Source organism: Fragaria vesca, linkage group LG6 (genome assembly GCF_000184155.1).
Source record: "Fragaria vesca subsp. vesca linkage group LG6, FraVesHawaii_1.0, whole genome shotgun sequence".
Taxonomy (NCBI): domain Eukaryota; kingdom Viridiplantae; phylum Streptophyta; class Magnoliopsida; order Rosales; family Rosaceae; genus Fragaria; species Fragaria vesca.
Genome location: NC_020496.1, coordinates 855,981 through 881,229, shown reverse-complemented (window position 1 = coordinate 881,229; position 25,249 = coordinate 855,981). Strand labels below are relative to the sequence as shown.

The following is a 25,249-nucleotide window of genomic DNA, read 5'->3' as shown; positions in this document are numbered from 1 at the left end:
ACATATGCAGTCTTTAAGTTAAGCTAATCAGGTCAATAGAGTTGAGAGTGCTAAGAAAGATGTGTGGCTTTGGCACTGCAAGTTGGGTCATCTAAACTTCGGTTATCTTAAGAAGCTGCAACCGCAATTATTTTCAGGTATCGACTATTCAGATTTTCATTGCGACATATGTGAACTGGCCAAGAGCCACCGTATTTCATATTCACCAAGCCTAAATAAAAGTCTTGTTCCATTTATGAAGATTCACTCTGACGTGTGGGGTCCTGTAGAAATTCCTTCTCTCTCTGGCGCCCGGTATTTTATGACGTTTATTGATGATTGTACTCATACGACTTGGGTGTCTCTATTGAAGAACAAGAGCGATGTTTATTCTAGATCCAAAGAATTTCACAAGATGGTGTCCACACAATATCAACAGGTTGTTCGAGTTTTCCAGTCTAATAATGGCGGAGAATAATTAATGGTCATATGCAAGAGTTTATGAAGTTACATGAAATTCGACATCAGACTTCAGATACTTTTACTCCTTAGCAAAATGGATTGGCAAAGAGGAAAAATCGGCAGTTGCTTGAAGTTGTTTGTGCCTCTTTGTTTGGCATGAATGTGCTTGTAGAATATTGGGGAGAAGTTGTGACATCTGCTGCCTACCTTATTAATCATACCTCTTCTTGGGTTATTGAATGTCAAAACCCTCTACAACAGCTTCAAAAACTTCTCTTAATTCCTTCGTTGCCTAACTTGGAGCCTCGTGTATTTGGATGTACAGTGTATGTTCATATTCCAAAACAACAACAGAGTAAGCTTGATCCCCGTGCAAGGAAGTGTATCTTTGTGGGTTATGCAGATTTTCAAAAGAGATATAGATGTTATGATCCTCTTACAGACACCATGCATGTATCCCTTGATGTTTCTTTTCGTGAATCTGAGCCTTACTACTCAGGGGGAGTATTAGAGTCTTCTCTTCAGGGGGAGAGAGCATATGAAGGGAATTCCCAATATTTATTTGAATTCGAAGAATTTAAAGAATTAGAAGCTTTGGAGTCGAGATTTGGAGTAGGAGAAAATAAAAATCATGAAAACGACGTCGTACAACAGCAGACCAACACTGACAAAAACAGTGGGCCTCGCGTCGAAATAGTGGTTGATGGCGTTCAACGTGTCAAACAACAACAGATCTCCTCTGATGCAATAGAATGTGAACCTAACCGTAAGCCGAAAGGAGCTGAAGCCGAGCCACAATTTCAGCTTGGCTCACGTGTCTGCGTTGATCTAGTTTTGGGGAGTGAAGCTGTGCCACGTGTCGTGCACAGAGAGGTTGACATGACTGACGAAGAAGAGAGATTGTCGAACTGGAAGAGGCAGGCACGTAGATAGGGCCACGTGTCACGCATGGATTGGCTGATGCAAATCGACAAGAACCACAATTTTCAATTGATTCGACCACTTGCTCTTCAGATATGTTTCCCTTCGATCTCTACACCATCAATCGAAGAATCCGCTGCAAATGTCCCATCTCAGGTATCTTTGATTTCAAACCAATTATCTGGGGTAGATAATATTGTAACTAGGAAGTCACAGAGGGTTACCAAGGGCATTCCAAAGAAACAATATAAACCAGACATCAAAACCAAAGCTAAATATCCTATAGCTAATTACATGTTAACCATAGGTTGGCTGGGTCACATGCTCTTGTCATTAATCAATTATCCAGTGTTCTATCAATGACGGATCCCAAGTGGACTCAGGCGATGAACGAAGAACTAGAGGCATTACAGAAAAAATTGACTTGAGATATTGTGCCTAAACCAGCTGGGAAGAAGACCGTTGGATGCCGTTGGGTATTCACCGTAAAGTTGAAAGCAGATGAGAGCATTAACATGTATAAAACACGGTTAGTTGCCAAGGGATACACCCAGCGGTATGGCATTGATTATGAAGAAACATTTGCGCCTGTAGCAAAGATCAACACTGTTCGAATCTTGATTTCACTTATGCATACATATGCAGATATTATAGCCTTTTGTCTTTCCAGTAAGTGGATTGATATATATCTAGCCAACACAGTGGCTATGAGTTTTGCATGAATTGATATCTCCATACTTACTATATCTGGAGAAAAGAAGATTGAGGAGAAGAAGCTGCCAGAAGAAGATAATACAGGGTCAAGACCTTGAAGACTTTGTGCAAAGCTACAGCGTGGTTCTACCTTCATAATGACAAGAGGCTCTTATAAAGTAGCCTAGCAGCTTATATGCATCTACATACAGGGAGACGTGATCTTGCTGTGAGTAATTAAAAGTCCGAGATGCCTTCATGCAATTCCCGTATGAGAAGAATAGTCTCGAAACCAGTATTGGGTTTCATGGACTCTGTAGCCACCATTCGCTGAAGGTTCTATTGTACTGGGGGGCTTCAAACCTCATAATGGCAGCATAGATTATTCAAGAGAAGCTTCTGCATGAGGTTGGTATCTCGAAATATGCCTTGGCAGTAAAGAAGAACCGTGCATCGAAACTGAAATTGCAATAAGGGCATATAGACATGCACTCGAGGTACATGATTAAGCGATTCCTTCCTAAGAATATCTGAATCATTGAGGAGTGTGTGTTTTTTGCTTTCATACCATGATATACAGGTTGTTCAGTGATGATGCGTGATTATATATATGGAAGAGCCACCAGTATCATACACATTCTGCCAATTCCTGTGGCAAATTTTTGAAACTTTTCGAGTTTTGAGTTATCTTTTCATTCTTAGAAACCGATCCCTGCGGTTTTAATTTTTATCTCATGTTTTCTGGGACATTCGACTTGCCTATTAGGCTTATTAGCAGCAACAGTTGTCAGGAAACATTGGTTCTTGAGGGCACTTTACCGAGCAGTTCCATACTTTCTGGAAATCCAAGTCAAGCATCTATGGCTTCATGCATGTTCCACTAATGCCAAGGATTAATTTCAGACATTCCACTACTCAGAAATCACAAGGGAATCGTATGGAAATCATCATGCAGGTCCCTTCAATGAGAAAATCTGAAATTTTCAGATAATTGGCTTCCTCTGAGGCATCTTCGTGGCTCATTCGCGCTTCCTTGCAAGGGTTTAATGTCTGTTCGCGATATTCCATTTTGAGCCATGATATTGGAATGAAAATCTGAAAAATGATCATGCCATTCGCTGCTTTGAAGCATGAGTTATGAACTCCAGAAGTCGACACCTTGAAACAGCATTTTCCAGAAACTAAATATGTTTGGGTTTTTGGGGCATTGTTTCGTAATGAGTATCTATCATTGAGGTACTGATTTTTACATCAACATGTAATGTCATAGAGTATTTTGAGTTCAAGAATCATCCATATCAGCCATGGGAAGATCAAGATACAAGTTCAAGAAGTCAGCCAAATAATTAATAAGCAAAAGCTGGAAATTTCAGAATCAGCTTTCCTGGAGCTGTTTTGTGAGATCATCCGCGCCATCTTTCAGGGTTTCTTTGGCCATTCGCTTCATCAATCCTTCAAGTACATATGTTATGCTACATTCCCAGGCCAAGAACTTATCAGAAACGTCATCGGAGCATGGCGTAAATCGTGCATAAATTTGGCATCCTGAGCAACAAAAATCATCAGCTTTTCACAAGGTATTTTTGTGGAGTTGGTTTCTTGGCTTCTTGGAAGTTTCTCATGAAGGAGTTGGTTCAATTCTGCTGCCACGACATCATATATCAATGTTCCATCATAAAACAACCAGTAAGTGGTTCACAAAAGCTTATTCGATTCATCTCAAGTTGGCTTCATGAAATGTGCCTACTTTGAGGCCAAGTTCTATTCAGTTATTGTTAAGACCAATACCTGTGATCTTTGTGCCTTGTTCTAATTTAGCATGGGGGGCTTCTTCTCTATGCCCAGTCATTCGACATGAGCTTCAAGCATGTTCTGGTCAGATGTGTTTCATCATCTTCAAAATCCAGGTATTCATGATTGAGTGCGTTGATTATCATATTGGTGATTAATTGTACTTCTTTGTGAATCGTTTGGAAACCTCTGCTCATTGTCATTCAAAGACCTATTTCAGGGGTCTGTTCTTATATTCTTTCGAGCTAAGTTTTTCTTAGTTTGGAGTAATTGGTCAAGCCAGTAAGTATCCTTAAACTTCTACTTGTATTTCGGTTTATCTATAGCCTAGTCTGCCTTGATAGCATATTGTAAATATAACACAATTTCAGCTACTTGTAGAGTTGTAGTGCAAACAAGTCTCCTGTTCTAGTATTCTCTTTCTGTTTTTTCAACTTTATATAGTACCCAGTATTGAATTGAAGTTGGCTCATTTGAAATTGGTCATTATGATGGAAATATATCTAGTTTCTGAGTGCAAAACTTGGTTCATGAAAAAAAAAAAAAAAGAAAGGAATGTGTAGGGGAGTATTACACCTAGAGGGGAGCATATTAAGCGGAACCAAGACTGTTTGCTTGAGTATTAAAAAGTAGAAACAACCGTGCCTGAAAACATAATGATCAGAAAAGGCTCCTGAAAAGTGGAACCAGAAGGCTGCTAGATATGGCATTTGCTAGATGTGGTATTATAAATATAATAATCGTTCTACTTATTATATACGTTATTTATACGCTCTACTTATTATATGGATTTTTATCTCTCAGTATATGAATCTGTGGAGGACCTGAAGCCGATGGAGGCATATATTACCATCATCTTTATTGATGCTGGATTGAGTGGCATAGTTTCTGTCCATTGATTTAACTTTCAGCTACCCTTTTGGCTTTTGCTAACCCCTTTATTGTTTGGAGCATCTTCGATCACCTCCACTTCTCTTTGGCTCAATTCTCAGAAATTTTATGTTGGGACAAATCCGGACAATCCAATTGATCGAGTTTTCATGTACATAGGTCATTCTACAAGGGTTTACACGCTTAGTAGTTAGGATGATAGTATCCTATAGTTTTTGGACCCGTTCTATACTTCTATACTAGATTCGTGATATTTTGATATCCGTTTCAACATAAAAGAAGGAAAAATGCAGGAATATACGGGCAGGACGTACTATTTCTTCAAGAATTTGGACGTTTTTGTAGTTTTTTCCCCGTATAAATATTTCCTTAGTTCGTCAAAAATATACAAAGAAGTTGGTAATTAGTCCACAACATAGACATTGCCAAAATCTTCCTTCCTCTCTCTCTCACCGATTCCATGATGATCAATAATATTGGTTATAAAAACAGTGTAAGATTATCAGATCGATCAGTTCGTTCCTCCCCCTCCTCCTCCAAAATTAAGATTGTTAAGATTCTAATCCATAAAAATTCAAGCCAATTCAAGTTTTCCATGTTTCTTGTTGATTTGTGGACTACTACTATCCCATTCTTGTTACATTGTCAAGGCATATGCAGCCATTGCATCCATAAGCTAAAAGTGGTGTCATATGTTAGCAGTAGATCACCACCACCGAAACCCAGGGGTCCAGTTCATCTCAAGTCACCACCGCCACGATCACTCGGATAAGTAATGAACGTTGGGTTTAAATGAATGGATGAGATGAGAAGTCAAGGATTATCAAGGCCGAAATAGCCAAGGAGAGGATCTTGATCCGAGATCATGTATCTGAAATTTCAGGAAAATGTATGTCATTCGATTTGTCAAAAGGACTTTAGTGAAAAGTCTAGTTGATCCCCAAACTGTCCAAACAAACTTTCATTTTAATTATAACAAACAACAATTATTCATAGGGGAGGAGAAATTATGTAAGGGTGCTGAAATTTGCACACCCAAAATTGTAAACCACACACCTTTCTCTTTTTTAAATAACTCTTTATCTCACATCTTTCTACACTTCCTAACATACCCTCCAGCCATATTCCATTTCCATTTTTATTTTGTCTTCTCTTTTCCCTCTATCTCGATCCCACCCGTCATATATATTCCAGGGATTAAGTACCAGAAGCAGGATTCATCGATCATTTGTGATCCCTAGCCTACTACAATATCAAGGAAGACGCACGCTACTATCTAGTAGCAACAGATCGATTTATCAACAAGCTTGACACCGAATATATATAGGTGCAAGGCGGTTACTTCCCAACCAAGAGACGACGATGGATTTTATCTGGAAAGATTTGGAGAATTAATGGAGGGAATATCCGTCATACTGTGTCAACAACGACGTTATATTACATGCATCACCAAGCTAGGGTTATATTTAGGTAATGGGTCACTCAAACTTCAACAAGAAAATGACTTCTGAATTCACGGCCTCAATGCTTGATTGAATTATATATGTATTTGGTGTAGCAATTTAGAGATCTAAGACTAACGTACCCACAAAATACCATCAAGAAACCATCTCTTTTGAATATTAGTTACACACACACACACATGTGAGACATTCAACATGTACTAATTAAGAAGAGGCTGAAGAGCAAACAAATTAAAATGCAGTAAGCTAATACTCCAAAACCTTTTTTGCATATCCGCTTTTGTAGCAATCTGAGACAAGTTTGTCACTCATCATCATTATTTTAGACCATGATTTCCATTCATCTTCTGATAACTGTAATCGTCTCAAGTATTGCCACGCAACACACATCACAGTTAAGATGGCGAAGTCAGAACAAACCTACTGTTTTCATGGCCTTGAAATTGTGTAAGCTATATTTTAGATCGTTCTCGCTGTGCAACTTTTCGTGCATGCTTTATGGTAGTTTCTTCGACAGATTTCAATCATATCATTACAAGTTATACTGAGAAAATGAGAAAACTAGCGAGAAACAATATTGCAGATAGGTTGCGGTTACTTGTAAAGAAGCTTACCGGCCACATCCGGCCCCCAGATGTTGATCACGCAAGTTTCTTTACTGTTCCAGTAGCATTCAGCTGGGCAATTCTGCAGCGCATATACATATCAAACACCATCTGATCAACAAACCATTAAAAGAAGAAGCAGATCGAAGAAAAAATGAGGAAGGTGGGAAATAACCTGGCAAATGATGGTGTTGTTAGGTTCTTAGATATAAGCATTTCCATATGGTACTAGCCGGATCGAGGTTGATATTCTGCATGAGATCCAGCTCAAATGCCTTTGGAAGTTCAATTGCATAATCACTGCTTGCTATTTACCAGTTTGAACAGAAGTTCTGAAGTTTACAGTTACGTATATAGCAGTTGGCATGGCCACATATAATTAAGATCAGCTGTGTACGTAAGTCACCTTTCTTTACTCTCACTATAGAAAATTAAACGTACATGTCGAGAGACGATGACTACTCTTCATACAATATGCTTTGTAACATCAGAGAAGCTAGGATGACACCCCTTTCCAATTTTTCCTATGTTTGATCTCCTTCAATTTCCTAAAATTGGAAATAGAATAGCACCTCATGGTGGTATATTGACTATATTGTATGACTGTATTCCAAAACCAGATGCTTTATTCAAAAAAAAAAAAAAAAGACTTGTTTTTACTTTTAATGTTTTTATTGACAAATATCGTTTCACTAAAACGCCGAGAAGAAACTTTTATATGAGCGAGTGCCGAGGGCGTTCGAGGATGTAACCATTTTCCAAAAAAAAAAACTAAAAGAAAATTCAGGCAACGAAGTTCCTATTTTGGACATGGTTTATAAAGAAATTAGGCAAATGGGCCAAGCAAGCAACGAGGAGATCATGTATTTAATGTATTTGAAATTTTTGGAAAGGATATATCTCATACGATGTGTCAAAAAAACGTTAGTGAAAAGTCTAGCTGATCTCCAAACAAATATTCATTTTGAATTTAGCAAATAACAATTCATTTTGTGTTTTAGCAAATAAAAGACGATTATTAGCAATAAAACGTTTGACGCTTGAAACTATGGTCAAAATATTCATAACGTATGCGTCGAACTACCTACGTACGATGTCAAATGTAACTTATTTCATACTGCATGTATAACCACACATAGAGTAAAGATCGTAAAATCTCCTTTTGATGTATATAAAATTTCTTTGATACATTGTCATATGTGATGAGTTAGAGCATCTTTAGTAGACTCTCTACTTTGATTCCTTAGTTATTTTAAAGAGCGTGTTTAGCTTTTTTAGATGTTTTAGAAGCTTCAGCAAACTAACCAAACTTGAGCTATCTCGCTAACTATATTTGGTTAGCGAGATAACTCAAATGAGGCTAGCTATAATTTATTATATTATTTTTAAAATATTTTAGGTGATATATAAATACATTTAAACTATTTAATCTTTATTTAAACAATAATATTAATGTGATGCTAGCTAAAATAGAGAGCATTGATGCATACACATTTCTAAAAGAGTGCGGCTATTGGGACCTCCAAATTTGTTCACTTGACCTCACTCTATTATGAATTATTAAATGACATATTTATTCTCTTACACAATGACTATCAAGGACACTAATTAAACAAATTTATTCTCTCTAAACTTCTAATTCAATAATAATGGTTTGCATTTTATTACTTTCTTTATTGATTTTTATTTTCTAGTTTTACCACATACTTATTAAAGCATTTATATATTTATATTATTATACATGTCACATGCATATACAAAGTGAAAAAATATTTTTACAAAAATTATAATCTATCAATTATTAAATAATTTATCATCATGAGGTATAAAAACAAAAAATATAAACTTACAAAAAAAAATAAGTATATGTAAAATAGAAATACAAAAGTAACAAAAATATAGAAAAGTTCATGTAATTAAGAACATTCTTTTGATAATCGATAAATACTTGAGACACAATCCTTTTGTTTTTTTAATTTTTAAGAGAATAGTATTCTTCATTATTCGAATTAACTTCTCTCGAAAATTGATGTCATTGAAAATTATTTCTTACAATTTGATCAAAAAATGAATGTGTAGTGACGTTTTATGCAAAATAAAAAAATACAAAAAAATAAAGAAAATCAAGAAATCAAGGTGGGGAATGGAGGTTTGACGTTAAAAAGAAAAAAGAAAAAAATTAAAGAATGGAAGTCGGGAATGGATGTTTACATGCAAAAAAAAAAAATGGAGGTATAGTGAGTGAATAAGAGGTGTAATGAGTAATATATTAATATATATATATGAATTACATAAACAAGGCTATTTTAGAAATTTGAAATGAGGTTTAATGAGCAAATGCTTATATTTGAAAGTAAAATAGAGGTGTGGAGAGAATAAGAGGTATACTAAGTAAATTTGGAGGTCTCAATAGCCGCACTCTTTCTAAAATGGCTAACCAAAATAACATTTTAGCTAATTTGATGAAAATTTAACTCAAATATTGCTAACATTGTTAAAGATGCTCTTAAAAGATGTTAGAGTAATAAAGTCCGGTTGATCCCAAAATTTTGATTTCAGTAAGCGACAATTTGTTTATTAGCAAGGAATTTAATCTAAGTTTTTTTTTTAAATGAGGTAATTAAACAAGTTAAATATAAGGAAATTTTGTCACGTCTCTACTAGCATTAAACGTAAGTGAGTCTTAAACTCTTTTAAATTAAAAAAAAAGTCAAATTTTCCCCCCAACACTGCATATCTTAGAGTTACTGTGGTAAAAGAATTGCCTTGGGCAGTTAAGTTAGGTTTTCTATATGTAAACACAGGGAAAGACACGTTGACTTTTAATTGATGATGTAAGAGAAGGATCCTACGAAAGAAAGACAGGCTTTTCCGTTTTCTCTGTTGGTGGGACCCACAATTTCCTCACACCAGGATTCCCATTTTGTTGTTGTTTAAATTTTTTATTTTTTTTTATTTCTTTCTATTTTGGAGCACCCACTTTTCTCTTCGAATCATAATTAATTAAAGAGCAAATGCATATTTAATACTAATTTGAGTTTTGGCTCGGTCCAATGAAAATAAGATTCTATTGCCCATTCTAATTATTCAAGATAAAATAACAAATATACCATAATCTAATAAAAACCCTACACTATCTTCTGCTTCTCCCACCTCTCATTCTCATCTCTCATCGGTCTCTCTCTTCTCTCGATCTCGTCAGCAACGTCACAGATGACGTCCATCACCGACCAAAGGTCTCGGCTCCTCCTCTTCCAGATTGATGCTTCCCTCTGCTCTCATCTGTCGTCACCGCCGCCATCAACCCGGTCGATTTCACCAGTTGGCTTCCTCTACCTCGACCTCGAAGTAACCAGATATGTGAGAAGGTAGCAGCAGTCTCCAATGCGAGCCGAAATCTGAGCTCCAATCTCCAAGCCACCTCTAGGCAATGCGAACCGAGCTTGCCGATCTCCGTCACTTAGTACGGCCGCCTCCGATCAATGCTTCCCCTTCCTCGGCTTCAATTCAGAGCATCTCGTTTGGCTGAAGTTCAGAGGAGAGATGAACAACGACGCGGCTGAAGATTGATGCGGGACTCCTCGCAGCAATTGACGCCGAGGTTTGGAGTTTCTTTAATTTGGTTATGATGTTTGTAATTTCGATTTTGTGGTATGGAGTTCACTTTAGAAATGTGAATTTATGGAGATATTGTATTGCATGTTTACTACCCCTAGTAGAAGTTTACTAGGGGTAGTAAACTTTAATTTTTCGCATATAAGTTGGGTTTTTGTTGTTTTAAAGTGTATACTGACCTGAGAAATATTATATTACAGGTTTACTACCCCCAGTAGAAGTTTACTAGGGGTAGTAAACTTTATTTGTCCGCATCTAAGTTGATTTTTTTGTGTGTTTTAATGTATATACTGACTAGGAAAATATTGTATTGCAAGTTTACTTTATTTTTTCACATTTAAGTTGATTTTTCATTGTTTTAATGTGTATAATGGCATTGGAGCTACTGTTTTGCAAGGTTACTACCACCAGTAAAAGTTTACTACACATCTAAGTTGATTTTTCTCCGTTTGAATATGAATTATGACATTGGAGCTACTGTTTTGCAAGTTTACGGTAGTAAACCTCCAGTAAAAGTTTATTAGGGGTAGTAAACTTCATTTTTTCGCATCTAAGTTGATTTTTCTCCTTTTAAATGTGAATTATGGCATTGGAGCTACTGTTTTGCAAGTTTACTGCTCCCAGTAAAAGTTTACTAGGGGTAGTAAACTTTATTTTTTCGCATCTAAGTTGATTTTTCTCTTTTTCAATGTGAATTATAGCATTGGAGCTACTGTTTTGCAAGTTTACTACCCCCAGTAAAAGTTTACTAGGGGTAGTAAACTTCATTTTTCGTCATCTAAGTTGATTTTCCTCTTTTTCAATGTGAATTATGGCATTGGAGCTACTGTTTAGTAAACTTTATTTTTCTCATCTAAGTTGATTTTTCTCCGTTTGAATGTGAATTATGGCATTTGAGCCACTGTTTTACAAGTTTACTACCCCAGTAAACTTTTACTAGGGGTAATAAACTTCATTTTTTGCATGTAAGTTGATTTTTCTCCGTTTGAATGTGAATTATGGCATCGGGGCTACTGTTTCGCAAGTTTACTACTCCCCCATTAAAAGTTTACTAGGGGTAGTAAACTTTATTTTTTTGCCGGTATGCTTCCGGTAAGATCCGGTGGGTTCCGGTGACATTTTTTTCAAAAAAATCCAGTGAGACTCCGGCGATTTTCCGATCACTATCAATTTTCCGACGGCCAGTGTCCGGTGACCGGAATCCGGCAACCAGTGTTCGGCGACCGGAATCCGATGACCGGCGACCGGCGCCGGTGTCCGGTGTGCTTCCGAGAAAGTCTTCCCTTCTTCTTTTTCATTTTTTCTCTTTAAATAAAGGTTAAGGGTAAAAAAGTCATTTAAAATATCATTTTATTGTGATTTATTAAAAACTTGTGTATTTGGGCACAAAAGAAGTACCTTGTATTTAAATAGGCTAACAAAAAAGATTATCATTGGAATGGGGTTTGACTTTTTTGATTTTGTGCAAATGGTCTTTTTCCCTTAATTAAAACGAACACATATACTTGGGACATTAATTTAGTGAGTCTGAATGAAAAATAAAAGAAATGTGATTATTTTATGTGTTTAAACACCACATATTTATTGTAGGAAGAAGAGAAGAAAATAGAATCTGTCAAACTTAACAAGTCCAAACAAAATATGGTTTAACTTGTTGTCAGATTTAATCACCCGAAAGGCAAACAAAGGTTCACAGTAGTAAACATATGGCGGGTAAGCTCAAACATAACCTTTGACAAATAAGTTTACCAACATATACCCTATCCCAAATATACTACTGGTTCGTCATAAGAACTCGTTAATTACTAAATAAATTAGCTATAAGAAAAAGGTTCTAATCAATCAAGTTATCTTTTAAACATGGTTAGAACACTATTGGCTGTCATGAGAAGAGCCAGCAGCAAACAAGAGCTCTTTATATTAAATCACTTTACACAATTTAAAAAAAAAAAAAAAAAAACACTTGATTTCAGAGGAAAAAAAAGGGGAAATAGACAAAAGAGAGAGGAGGTTGCTTTGTCTTTTAGCCTTGACCTTCCCCTATTGGCTTATTGTTAACAAATCGAAAATGTGGTCCACCCCCCAAATCTGATAAGCCTCCCTGTGAAGAAAACGTGCTTATTGCTATTACTTACTGCTGTACTAACTTGAAGCAAAATAAGAGTTTAGTATCTAAAATCCCAACTTACAAATTAAATCCAATTTTTCTGCCGACTTAAACAAAGGTACACACACCCATTTTCTACTTAGACCCATTTTTTCTTCAAGCTTCTTCTTCATTGTACCACCTCTTCTAAACTTGCACCCACGCACAGAGCAACTTTGATCAATCTTTAACATCTCCATGGTAGGGTTTCTCTAATCCATTTCTTGGTTTTCATGTTCATGTTCACAGGGACGGAGCCAGGATTTTAAAATAATCTGGGCTAAATTTTCATTTGATAAAAATTCCAAAACATATGAATACCTTTTGAAAAATTGCTCATTAATTGAGAGCTGGGTTGATAATAGCGCTCATTTTTTAGTAATAGATGCACTCTAATAAATTCAGTTAAATCGCCTATATACTCAGAATGAGATTTGCATTTGTGTGTACTACATGATGGAGTCAAATAGTCAATCAAGTTTTGAATTCTCTACTAGTTATGACACGATTGCTTGATTTATGGAGTATTTGACTGGGCTAAGATACATATAAACTTAAAATTTAGGATAATTATGCCTTGTTAGTAAAAGATAGAATAGTTCTCTGGGCTGTAGCCCAGGTATTGATTCACCATGCTCCGTCCCTGCATGTTCATGACCCATTTCATGTTCACTGTTTAATGTTGTTTCCTATTTGTTTTTTTTCAATTTTTTTAATTTTTTTTTTTCAGGGGATTTGTACAAGAGAATCAGTACAATGGATAATAATCAAGACGACGAGTTCCATGCAGATTTAATTGCTCTTCTTTTTGGTAACGAGGGTGATAATCAAGAAGTCGGGTAATGGTTTTTATGGGTTTCTTGAAGTGCTCGAATAATGGGTTTTCAAGCCTAAATGATGGGTTTGGCCCATTCGTTTTGCGAATCTTGACTCGGTTGTGATTTTTGTACTTCATTTCAGGGTAGAAGAAATTCCGGAGGCTTTTGAGGGAGTCCAAGAAAATCTAGAGGGTTTTGTGCAAAATCCAGAGGGTTTGGGAGTTGAAGGGGTGCAAGTCCAAGAAAATGTAGAGGGTTTTATGCAAAATCCAGAGGAGGGTTTGGGAGTTGAAGGGAATCCGCAGGTTGTGCAAGTCCAAGAAAATCTAGAGGGTTTTGTGTAAAATCCAGAGGGTTTGGGAGTTGAAGGGAATCACAGGTAGTGCAAGTCCAAGAAAATCTAGAGGGTTTTGTGTAAAATCCTCTAGATTTTCTTGGACTTGCACTACCTGTGGATTCCCTTCAACTCCCAAACCCTCCTCTGGATTTTGCACAAAACCCTCTAGATTTTCTTGGGGCGCCGCCGACGCCGAGCAAGCACAAGGTGCAGAAATCCTAAGCGATTTGGACAAGCCGGTGGTGGTTTACAACGCCAGGGACTCACACGATGACCACGCTGGTACCTCGAAGAAGCGTGGCCGGCCGCGCAAATACGCCACGCCGGAGGAGGCTCGGGCGGCAAAAACCGAGAAGCAGCGGCAGCGGAGACGGCTGAGGAGAAACCCCACCGGTATGTTATTTTTTTCGAATGGGTTAGAATCTTCAATGTTATTTGCTTCCTGGCGGTGTAATGGTGTTTTTGTTATGTATAGATTATATTCTGGAATTTGTATAATGATGATTTTTATGTTATTTAGTGCAAGGTGGCGAAATTCCAACCGACGATGCCGATCAGGAGTTTGTAGCACTTCTGGAGAGTGTTTTGGAGGAAGTTACAGAGTCTACTGTGGAGAATAAGCCTAGCCGGGAAATTATTGATGAGGAGTTGGAGGAAGTTACAGAGTCTACTGCGGAGAATAAGCCTAGCCGGGAAATTACTGATGAGGATTGGACTGGGCGGTGCAGAATTACAAGCCTGAGGAGTTCGATGACTCACACAAGGTCTTTGAAGACTGGCACGATGAATTGAGGGTTGAAACCACAACAGAGGTAGAGGCTTTGTGGGAGGACCCTGAACCCTCTGAACCAAACCCAAACCCAAACCCAGAAGGTAATTCCATCTTGTTCTTGGGTATGTTTGAGTTGATTTAAGTATGGTTCTCTAACAGAGTTCTAGAAGATTATACAGTATTGCTTTCGATATAGCTGATTCATATTAAGAAGCCAAATGTAGAAATAGTAAGAAGGAAAGAACAGGGTTTTTATGAATCAGGGTTTCCTTCTTATTATAGCTGATTCATATAATAAGATCAGGGTTTGCATTATTCCTATTCCTTATTCATTTGCTTATTCATATCAGCTATTCCATATGAATTAGCTATTCCAATTTATCAATCTGTTTTCCTCATATTTAAATGCTGGACCAAACACTAATGGTTCTCAGTTCTTCATTTGCACAGATTAGACCTCATGGCTCGATGGAAAGCACGTTGTGTTTGGGAAAGTGGTTGATGGTTATAGCGTTGTTCAGAAGATGGAGAAGGTTGGTTCGGATTCAGGGTCGACTACAGAACCTGTGGTTATTGAAAATTGTGGTCAGGTATATGAAGACTGATGTTTGAGTAGCTGTTTATCAGTGTATAAAATTAGAGGATGTTGTGTTGTTTAAAATTAGAGGATCTTTAAAATTAGAAGACTGATGCTTGAATAAATACATGTAGTCTGGAGTGGTCTGCTAATGGATGTTGTGTTGTTTACAATCCTATTCGAGTTTTCTGTGTTGACTCCACAGTGAAGCAGTCTGCCATTTGAAATCTCAAATCATTTTGAACTTATCTAGCTTTGGATGCAATGGTTGACATTTTGGGACTCCAGCTCATAGGAGAGCTAAAGCCCCATAATCAGTCCCTCTGCATATCGAACAACTGCACCATTGCCATGCTTCCCGTTCCCGGATTAGTAGTGTAGTGCTGTAAAGTAGAGCTTACAATGGCTCATCCACACTTGCATTTGCCTGCTTGCTTGAGATTCTTTGTCGCCAAGATCAAAAGATATGTCAGAATTAGTAGTCATTAAACCATGTCCAGGTCTCTGCCTAGGATCATCACCTGAACAAAATGATTCCTATAATGTCAAATGCGCGAGCCTAAGCCAGAAGCCATACTAGATCATTTTCAACTATCTGCTGCGCTAGGTTTTCACATACATCGTTTGCCACTTTGGTCTTTCTTTACTACGAAGAAGGTGCCATAAAATATGCCACCGTGAAGCAGCAAGTTGACATTGGAGCGGGCAGCTTTGGAGGGTTTGGGATTCTCACATATGCACCGGCAAACTGGTTTTTATAGTAATTTGTTATGTGATTGGCACAACCTTACGAGCCGGTCTTAGTGGATCATCAATGAGGGTGTTATATCAATGTTATATTGGGATGGTATGTTTGAGTTGATTCAAGTATGATTCTCTAACACAGAGTACTAGCTGATTATGCAGATTCCCTTGTAAACTTCCTGTGTATATAACATTATTTCTTGGTTCCTTCCTTTTCTGACCCCAGCAACATCAATCCATCTGTTTGAGGCTGCATAGATGTTTGACATCAGAACATTGTAGCCGCAATTTTGAGGTTCCAACTGATGAATTGCAGTTGTCTTGCTGCCACTTCAGCCAAGTTGGGACTCGTATGAGTTTTGCAGGCAGCAGGTAGGGAACCCCAAACAATTGTGTTAGGCTCAAGGGGCATGCTTTTAATCACTTTGTGAGCCTCCTCGAGCTTCCCAGCTCTGCCTAGCAAATCCACCATGAAGAAGGGTGTTCTTGGGGAGATGATAGTCGGCGATTAAGTCTCCGTCCTTGAGTTCTTGATTCTTGTAAACTAGGGTTTCTTGTGACTTAAGGTGTCTACCATTAGGGTATTCCTTCTTTAGCTTCCACCGAGTATGCAACCGGCATATCTTTGAATTGAATGAATATAAGCTCTATATCCCTATCCCACCAATCCATTAATTGTATGATCAAATATTCAAAAGAAGAAAATCGGCTTTCCAGTTTTCCACTCGAACTTGGAGCTAGGACTTATTTATGTAAGGATTATACACGTTTTCCAACTAGGTGGAGGAATCATAATCCCAACTAGGATTTTAATTAATTATAAACTTGGTCCAACTAGGAAGAGCAATCCCAACTGGACTAGGGTGTAAAACCCTAATAGAGAAAGGAAAAACGTGGTTAATCTTGGAGGACGTTGTTTGAAAGTTGAACCCCTGCCGAACACTCCTATAAATATGCAGACCTTCAATGAAAATTCATTACAACAAGCTTGCTAGGTTGAAACAACACAGTACCTATTCACCAAAAGAGAGTTTCTGCTCACAATGTCTAACCGGAAAGTTTACCCGGCCGTGATACCTGGTGATAGTGATGTTGATGCTACCACAAACCGCCGCAAAAGAGGTAATAGTAATATTGCCTTAGCTCTCTTCTCACCCGTTAAAAAGCCTAAAAGGTGTGTAATAAATCCACCACCACAATCGACAACCATGATTTCTGATCTCCATGACTCTATAGTTGTCGAAATACTTAGTCGAATTTCTCACATTAAGGCCGTATTCCGGTGCAAGTGCGTGTCCAAGCGATGGTTTAATCTCGTCTCCGATAGTCATTTTGTCAGCCAATTTTTATGTAGACATCGTAGGCGAACAAAGCCTTATGTGACTACTCATGTTGTGTGCCCCTATACGGATGACAGACTTATACCCCTTACCTCGACTTCTAAACTTCCAAGCATATTGTCAATGAATTTCCTCCCGCCTTTTCGAGCTCCTGAGTCTAATATTGTACCAATTGTGGAAGCAACTTTCAATGACTTGGTCTTGTGTTGCGCGACCAGGTACTATCAGCGTGACTACTACATCTGCAATCCAGTCACCAAGCACTGGGTTGCTCTCCCTCCCACCCCTCGAGCTCACAAGTCCAAAGTGCCGGTGGGATTCATATGTGATCCCAACTATGCTGCTGATAAAGCTAGTGCTGACTATAGGTGGCGGGTTGTGCGAATAGTTCCAAATTCAACAGGCAAACTAAAACTCGGTTGGACTTTGGAGATCTTCTCTTCTGAGTGTGGTGAATGGACACAGCATACATTGCTTGATCCAATACGCGCAGACGACTTTAAATATTTCGTTGAATGGCGGCCGGGCGTTGCTTGGAATGGCAAGTTGTATTGGTACAGTTATAGCGGCTTCACTCTTGAAGTGGATCCATTCGATATGAGTGATGGTTGTGATTACACCGTAACCCCGAAACGACGTCGCTGCTTCCAATTAGGCGTCTGCCAAGGGCGTCTGCGGATGTATCCATATTGTATATACGGATCCATTACTATTTGGGAACTGAAAGAAATTTCAGGCATAATGAAATGGTGTGTGGTATTTGACAGCGTTCGTATGTTGGACATGGCCTCCAAAGATCCTAAGATCACTGAAAAAAAATTAGGCAAATTGGAGGTGCTAGGTTTCCTTCCAAGCAATGAGGACATCGTATATTTGAAATTTCCTCAACAGATAGTAATGTGCAATCTTCGTGAAAAGACGTTAGAGAAGAGTCCCCTCGATCCACCTATAGACATTGGATTTGGTTTCAGTCGCTATGTTGGTTGGTTTGCATTAGATCAAGCTGCAAGCGTCTACACATATGTGCTCCCGTGGTGGCCTACACCTGTTCCTATAATCAATAAACCAATTACCAAAGGTTTTCCTCCTACCGAAAAAGGAAAGGAAAAAACCAAAGGTTTCCAGGTAAAGGTCTTGAAACAATTTGAGATATATATATTCCTGGTGTAGCAGCAGGAGTCCAAGATTCAACACCATCAGGCAGCACAATTTTCCGGCATCAGCATAGACAATTAGCTTGGCGTGGTACGCATTCGTGTGTTGAAGGAGTACATAAATTACTGAAGCATTGCCCACTGTAAGAAAACTTGAAGCGACCAACCTACCCTATAAATCATGAGACTTGTTATTAAACGGACGGCGTCATTAACATCGTGTACGTATAGTAGGCCGAGCTTCATATTTAATGTACCGAAGTTTATGTTTTGAAACTTGATGTACTGAAATTCTTAGTGACCCTTCGTGTACTATTCATAAAAGTTCCCCAATTAACAACAACAAAAGAAGTTCTTGCTCCTTAAACTGTTTCAATCTTTCTCTAGTAGAATTAATACTCAGAATACTACCGGACATTTTATTGGTTGAAGTTCTCTGCAAGAAATCTATTGCCTTGACATAGATGGTTGGGGCTGCACTGAGTGCACTCCCTCCTATAGCATACATCTCCCAATGTGTATAGTCATACATGTCTACACCTGCATAGTACGTACTGCTCCAATTTCTTGTAAATCAATCGTATAAAAAAAAAAATCTTGTAAATCAATCAATCAGAAAAACATATCGATCTCCTAACTAATTAGATTTATTATCAATCAAATACCTTGATCTGTTTTGTCTTTTCATTTATAGTAACAACAAATATTGATACATGCAGCAGATCACTTCATCAATAGAGTAATCCTAATCAAATTGATGTATATATGTTTGAGGAGAGGGAGAGGGAGTGTGAGAGAGAAAAGCATGAGACTTTGTTTTCTTTGGTTTGGGGGGAAATGGTGGTTGTCGTTTTGTAGGGAAAGAGGTGTCGTTTCAAAGTGGTGCCGTTGGAGGATGGAGAGTTTCTTTGTGTGTTATGAGTAGGAAGAGGAAAACAGGGGGAGTGGCTTTTTGAGTTTTGAGAAGAGGGTGAGGAGACCAAACAGGATACACAAAATGGGTGATCCACATTGTATGCTTCATTATTGTATGGGAAGATTTTTCATACTTTCTTTTTTCTTCTTCTACTTCTTCAAATTTAACAAAAAATGAAACACAATCAATATAAAAATACACAAAAAGTACAAGTAAATGATATATTGAACATGCTTAGAAATGTTAAAAAGTCGAACAACGTACACAAAATCAAGGTATTATGAGAGTGAGTCAGATGACTCGAGATGATTACCAAAATAATCAAGCTATGTCTTAATATATTTTTTTAACAAGCTACAAGACTGGTTTTGAAACTCAAGTTTGATATGATTACTTACCAAATTAGCCTCTCCAACGAGGGTCGACTTGGCTCATTCATCTCTAACTCAAATCGGACACAGATAAGTGACATCAAACTATTATAGGTTAAAAGTTAACGACCGAGTCTAGCTTTAACTAAACACTAATCGAACTATAACAGATTTTATAAGTTAATTGCTAGAATGAAAAATTTATCTAAACGACGTTAACACTAAATTTTACACACAATTAATTTTATTTTGCAAATTAACTTCAAAGCCGATTAAGTAACTCTCAAGTCACAGTCCCAAACAAAAATTCTCAACTCATTCTCTCATCCAAGAAACTCTCAGCTCATTCTTTCTTTTCCTATTTTTTTTTATTTTTGGCTTTGGTACCTAATATAATGAATGTATTTGTCTGCTACTGGTCTGGTCACTCAATGACTGACACAAATAAAATTCAAGATTACCAAATAGGTTAAACCGCCCCCATAAAACAAGAACATAAAACCCAAACCGTACGAGGTCACTACTTTTGAGTTTTGACAAACCAAACCAAAACACACAACCTTTTCTTTCCAACAATACACAATTCCCGATCACCGGAAAAACAAACCGGCGGCAAGAAAATCCGAGAAATGAGAAGAGGAGGTGGAGGAGGACATTCTTCTGGGAATTACAGGAACCCATGTCTGACTATGCACCAGCCATGGGCGTCTCTGCTCGTTTATGGCATCAAACGCATCGAGGGCAGGTCATGGCCTGCTCCCATTAGAGGTTTGAGCCTTGTAAAACTTTGGTTTCAGTTCAAAATTCAGATTCCCATTCGGATTTATATCTCATGTTTATGATTTGGTAGTAAAGTTTTAGGCTTGAGAATTGTAGTGTGAAGATTTATGGTATTGGAAGAACTAGTATAACTTAACTAGTAAGCTGCAACTTTGAATGTGTTTATCTTGAGAAGAAGGATTGGTCAACTAGCTCAATTTTCTAACATAAGTGTGTACTTAGTGGGATCTTGATCTTTGTCCCTGCAAATATTGAATCTTGATTTTCTAGTACTAGTGTTATTCAATGCTTTTCTTTCTTGATTTGCTTTAGGTTCATGTTTGGTGTAGTTGTTGTTGTTGATTTTCTATTGCTGTGAGTATAGTATGCAGAGTTGTACATGTTGAGTTGGGGATGGACTAATTTTCTAATGCCTGGAGTTTGTCTTTTGAAGGACGTCTTTGGATTCATGCTGCTGGTAAGGTTCCAGAGGAAGCTACAATCAAAGCAATGGAGGCCTTCTACCGGGAAATTTATGCGGTGGATGGAATCACTGATATCAAGTTTCCCGAACACTATCCAATTTCAAGACTTTTAGGTATTCAAAGTTTATGTTCATTCGAACTTTATGCTCACTTAAATGAAAAAGAGAATGGCACATCTTGCTTTTATCGTTCCAACAAATAATGGTTTAATGTATGCAATAGGTTGTGTCGAAGTAGTTGGATGTGTTAGACGCGAAGAGTTAGCTGGTTGGGAGATGGTACCTCAAGGGGTGGGTGCTCAATTACTCATTTAGTTCAGCCATTTTATAATCTAATGCAGTAAGCCAATGATTTCACGGGTGCCAAACTGTGCTGACTAACTTAGACTGTTTTATTACATATGCAGGTGAGGCTAGAAGCACAAACCGATATGTGTTGGCTTTGTGAGCAGCCACAGGTGTGTATTTCTATATGGTCCATTACTGCTATCTTTTGATTTAAAGGATTTGTAAACTGTATGTCTTGGTTTTGGTTAATGCAGAAACTGCTAATTCCGTTTGAAATGCGTGGCTACCAAGGTGTCTATAACTTGGAAAAGAAGGTGCATATTGTGTGCCAAAATTTGCTCCCTCTTGGTTTGGATTGCTGATTTTGTAATGGACCCATCTTTTTTACATGTTACAGATATATGAAGGTGCCATTAGAGGTCTTACACCAGTTGAAGTTCCTCTCCCTGTCAAATTTCCACTTCCAAATCCACAAGATCCATTTTCCTTGAAGCCGGGGTCTATATCTGCAAATGTCGATCAGTCTAGAATATCTGAAGTGGAAAGATCTTCGAGTCTCAATGCAGCCATAGCTGGTGCACAAGCAGCTGCGACACAGTTTTCCAAAAAAGCTCAACCTTTACCAACAACCTCCCTAAATGATACAGCCAAATCTGTGACAGTTCCAATCAAGAGCGAATCTTTTGAAGTGAGTAAAGCAATGCCCACTCATTCCAGTGAGAGCTCAAATGAGGGGTCTAGGACATCAAATGACAAAAATCAAATCAGAAGCCGTGATCAACCTGCTTCTGGATCTTTTAGACCTCATCCTGGTGCACCTTCTAAGGTATGAAGGTTTTTCTCTTGGAATTGCATGAATATATATGAATCAAGTTCATGTTTAATCTCAGTTAACTAGGCTTGCCTAGTTCTTAATGCTGTACACAGACACTAAAGTATGGCATGCAATTTGATATCGTGTGTTATTGTGGTGGGAGTGCAGAATGTTTATGAATGGAGGAGGCGAGGAGATGCCCAGTTTTGACCCTAAGAGGTCCTATAGAAGGCTATCTAGCTTGAGCCTTTTTTCTTTGTAGCAGTACAGATGAGTATCCTTAAACTTCTACTTGTATTTTGGTTTATCTATAGCCTAGTCTGCCTTGATAGCATATTGTAAATATAACAGAATTTCAGCTACTTGTAGTGCAAACAAGTGTCCTGTTCTAGTATTCTCTTTCTGTTTTTTCAACTTTATATAGTACCCAGTATTGAATTGAAGTTGGCTCATTTGAAATTGGAAGTCATTATAATGGAAATATATCTAGTTTCTGAGTGTGAAACTTGGTTCATGAAAAAAAAGAAGGCATGTGTAGGGGAGTATTCCACCTAGAGGGGAGCATATTAAGCGGAACCAAGACTGTTTGCTTGAGTATTAATAAGTAGAAACAACGGGCTCAAAAACATAATGATCAGAAAAGGCTCCTGAAAAGTGGAACATTAGGCCGCTAGGTATGGCATTTGCCAAATGTGGTATAATAAATCTAATACTCGCTCTACTTTCATTTTTGTGACATGTTTTGTACTCCAAAGTGATGCTGGAAATGATACTTGGTATTAACTGTGGAGGTAAGTAGCAATTGTGAATTGCCTGCCATGTAGAATTTGTTAATCATAAGTAAAGATTTTCGCTGAGTTCTCATGATTTTCAGTTCATAAGTGGAACAATGTCAAAGTTTTTTGTTACAAATTGATTGTAGCATCAAACTGTAATGGCAAAGGGAAATTGTTGCAGCTTTTTAACCCTGCAAGATGGTGAAGCCTTAATTTTCAATTGGACTAGTTACTTCTATCACAGCTGGGATTTTTCAAATCCCCTAGCATTAAAAGTAACATGAGGGACAAAGTCCATTTCCTTTTTACTGTTTGAGCTGCTGCGCTTTACTGATTCAAACAATAGGTCTTGAATTTCTGGTGCTTTCTGCATCTTGAAAATCTTTCTGAAAACTGATATTCAGGCTATGCATAAACTTTCTTAGTACACAAGTCAAGTGCAGTTGATCTTTCCAAAATTTATTTACATTTCATTTCCGAGGTGAACGTGAGTGAAACCCTTCTTTTTTATGTTTCTGTTTCTAAATGTCACCATCGAGTTCATATCCTAACTTTAACTTAATTTTATATACATATCTTCTTAACTACTCGCCATAAATACTAATATGGTCCCGAAAATATGCAACTACAGAGAGAATACTTATATGTATAGAATACAGTGTAGTGAAAATCGATCTAGTTACAACAAAAGGTGGAGCAACATGGATCTAAGAAACTGAAACTAAAATGGGTGCCAAGATAATTTCACTTTTGTTCATGGCTACTTTAGTAGTGTTGATTCTGCAACTAGCAGCTGTATCTGGTTCAAGGGATGGAGACACGGCCTTTGCAACAGCTTCTCTACACACGATGCTGCCCAATAGGTTTCTTTTGAGGGCAAGATCTCCGCCGCCTGCTCCTACCGTCAATAAACATCGAAATTTCCAATACAGATGGGTCATCCCTCCTCCTCCTCCATCATCTTCATTGCCACTGCCATCTTCATCACCTCTACCACCACCACCATCACCACCCCCACCTCCACCTCCACCCCCACCTCCGCCATTGCCACCAAGAATCTGAATTATAGGATGTGCTAAAGGTATGTCCGCTACAACATGCACACTTCTCCTTGGTTCTTATGAATGATGAACATCTTGTGCCTTTCGTTGTACGCTTTCACCATTTGCATCCGGGTATACTTTCTCAGTTAAACTTGATATTGATCATAAAGTTAGAATCAACTGTGGTGAATTTCTGGTACTTGTAGAATGAAAATCCAATAATGTTTTAAGCATTGAAGTGTGCGTACCAAACCATTATTACAAAACTGGTGTTATACCAAACCATACATATACTCTAACAGGTTCAGGCTGAAATGTAGCAAATGAAAATGGGTGTTTATTTCGTTTCATACTTTTTCATGACTACTATATATGCTTATATAGTAGCGGTGTTGATTCTGGGATTACCAGGATCGAGTTTTAGGGCACAAGCCATTGAGACTGCTTCTCTGCTTTAGTTAATACCAAACAGGCTACCTCTTAGGGCAAGATCTCCCCCGCCACCTCCATCCGTCCATCCACGGACATTTCCACTCCATTATTCACTTCGACCACCGCCACCGTTCGTGTCTCCACCACCACCACTACCAGCATTGCCGTCACCACCACCACCACCACCATTGCTGTCTCCACCGCTGGCTGCCTCAATTGCCGTCTCTATTATCTTTAACACAACCGCCGCCATTTCCATCGTCTCCATGAACACCACCGCTAACATCTATGTCAATCCCACCACCTCCATAACGTGAATGAACAAAAGGATCGATGTACGTTTATATATAGTATCTGGTTATATATGGTGTATCCACATCATGCGCCCTTATTTGCTACTTGGTCATATATTGAATCAAGAGTTCAAGACGTGTTTCGATCGAATTCCTTGTATTATAGATATTTCACTTTTTACTACGATATGTATCATTTTAGCTCGTTCTGAATCTTATGATTATTCCTATACCTTTTTTCACAGTCAATCTGTGAAACCTTTTTATATACGTTTAATGCAGCTAGCCTTGAACTATGGATTTTTATCTATCAATATATGAATCTGTGAAGGTCCTGAAGCCGATGGATCGGAGGCATATATTATCATCATCGATATCTTTATTGATGCGCGCTGCACCTTCCCTAGACATTATAATGCAATCAAATCGACTTGCTTGTCCATATAGCTGGATTGAGTGGCACAGTGTCGAACACTTGCATCCATTGATTTAATTTTCAGCTACCCTTTTGCTACCGACTTTATTGTTTGGAGCATCTTCGATTACCTTCTCTTCTCTTTGGATCAATTCTCAGACCCTAGCTAGCAAGGCAAGTAAACAGAAATTTGCTGCAGGGACAATTGGACAAAGCCAATGGATCGAGTAGTATTCATGTATACGTGCAGGTCATTCTACAAGGGTTTACACGCTTAGTATATCCTAAAGTTTTTAGACCCATTCTATACGAGATCCTTGATATTTCGATATATAATTCTCTTCCTTTTC

General features: G+C 38.0%; 2 protein-coding genes across 2 annotated transcripts; both read left to right on the top strand.

Annotated features, from left to right (window-relative positions):
* Positions 1–1,877: 1,877 nt before the first annotated feature.
* On the top strand, positions 1,878–15,242 carry LOC101291945. The gene is made up of 6 exons (XM_004304719.1): positions 1,878–2,031; positions 13,297–13,405; positions 13,527–13,724; positions 13,891–14,114; positions 14,242–14,594; positions 14,944–15,242. Exons 1-5 carry the CDS (start codon positions 1,878–1,880, stop codon positions 14,511–14,513), a joined length of 957 nt encoding a protein of 318 aa, XP_004304767.1. The 3' UTR covers positions 14,514–14,594; positions 14,944–15,242.
* Positions 15,243–20,136: 4,894 nt separating this feature from the next.
* On the top strand, positions 20,137–22,299 carry LOC101313226. Its single transcript, XM_004302032.1, has 7 exons — positions 20,137–20,363; positions 20,809–20,952; positions 21,062–21,129; positions 21,246–21,296; positions 21,381–21,440; positions 21,524–21,952; positions 22,109–22,299. The coding sequence occupies exons 1-7, from the start codon at positions 20,225–20,227 to the stop codon at positions 22,148–22,150; spliced, it is 933 nt and encodes a 310-aa protein (XP_004302080.1). The 5' UTR covers positions 20,137–20,224; the 3' UTR covers positions 22,151–22,299.
* Positions 22,300–25,249: the final 2,950 nt, after the last annotated feature.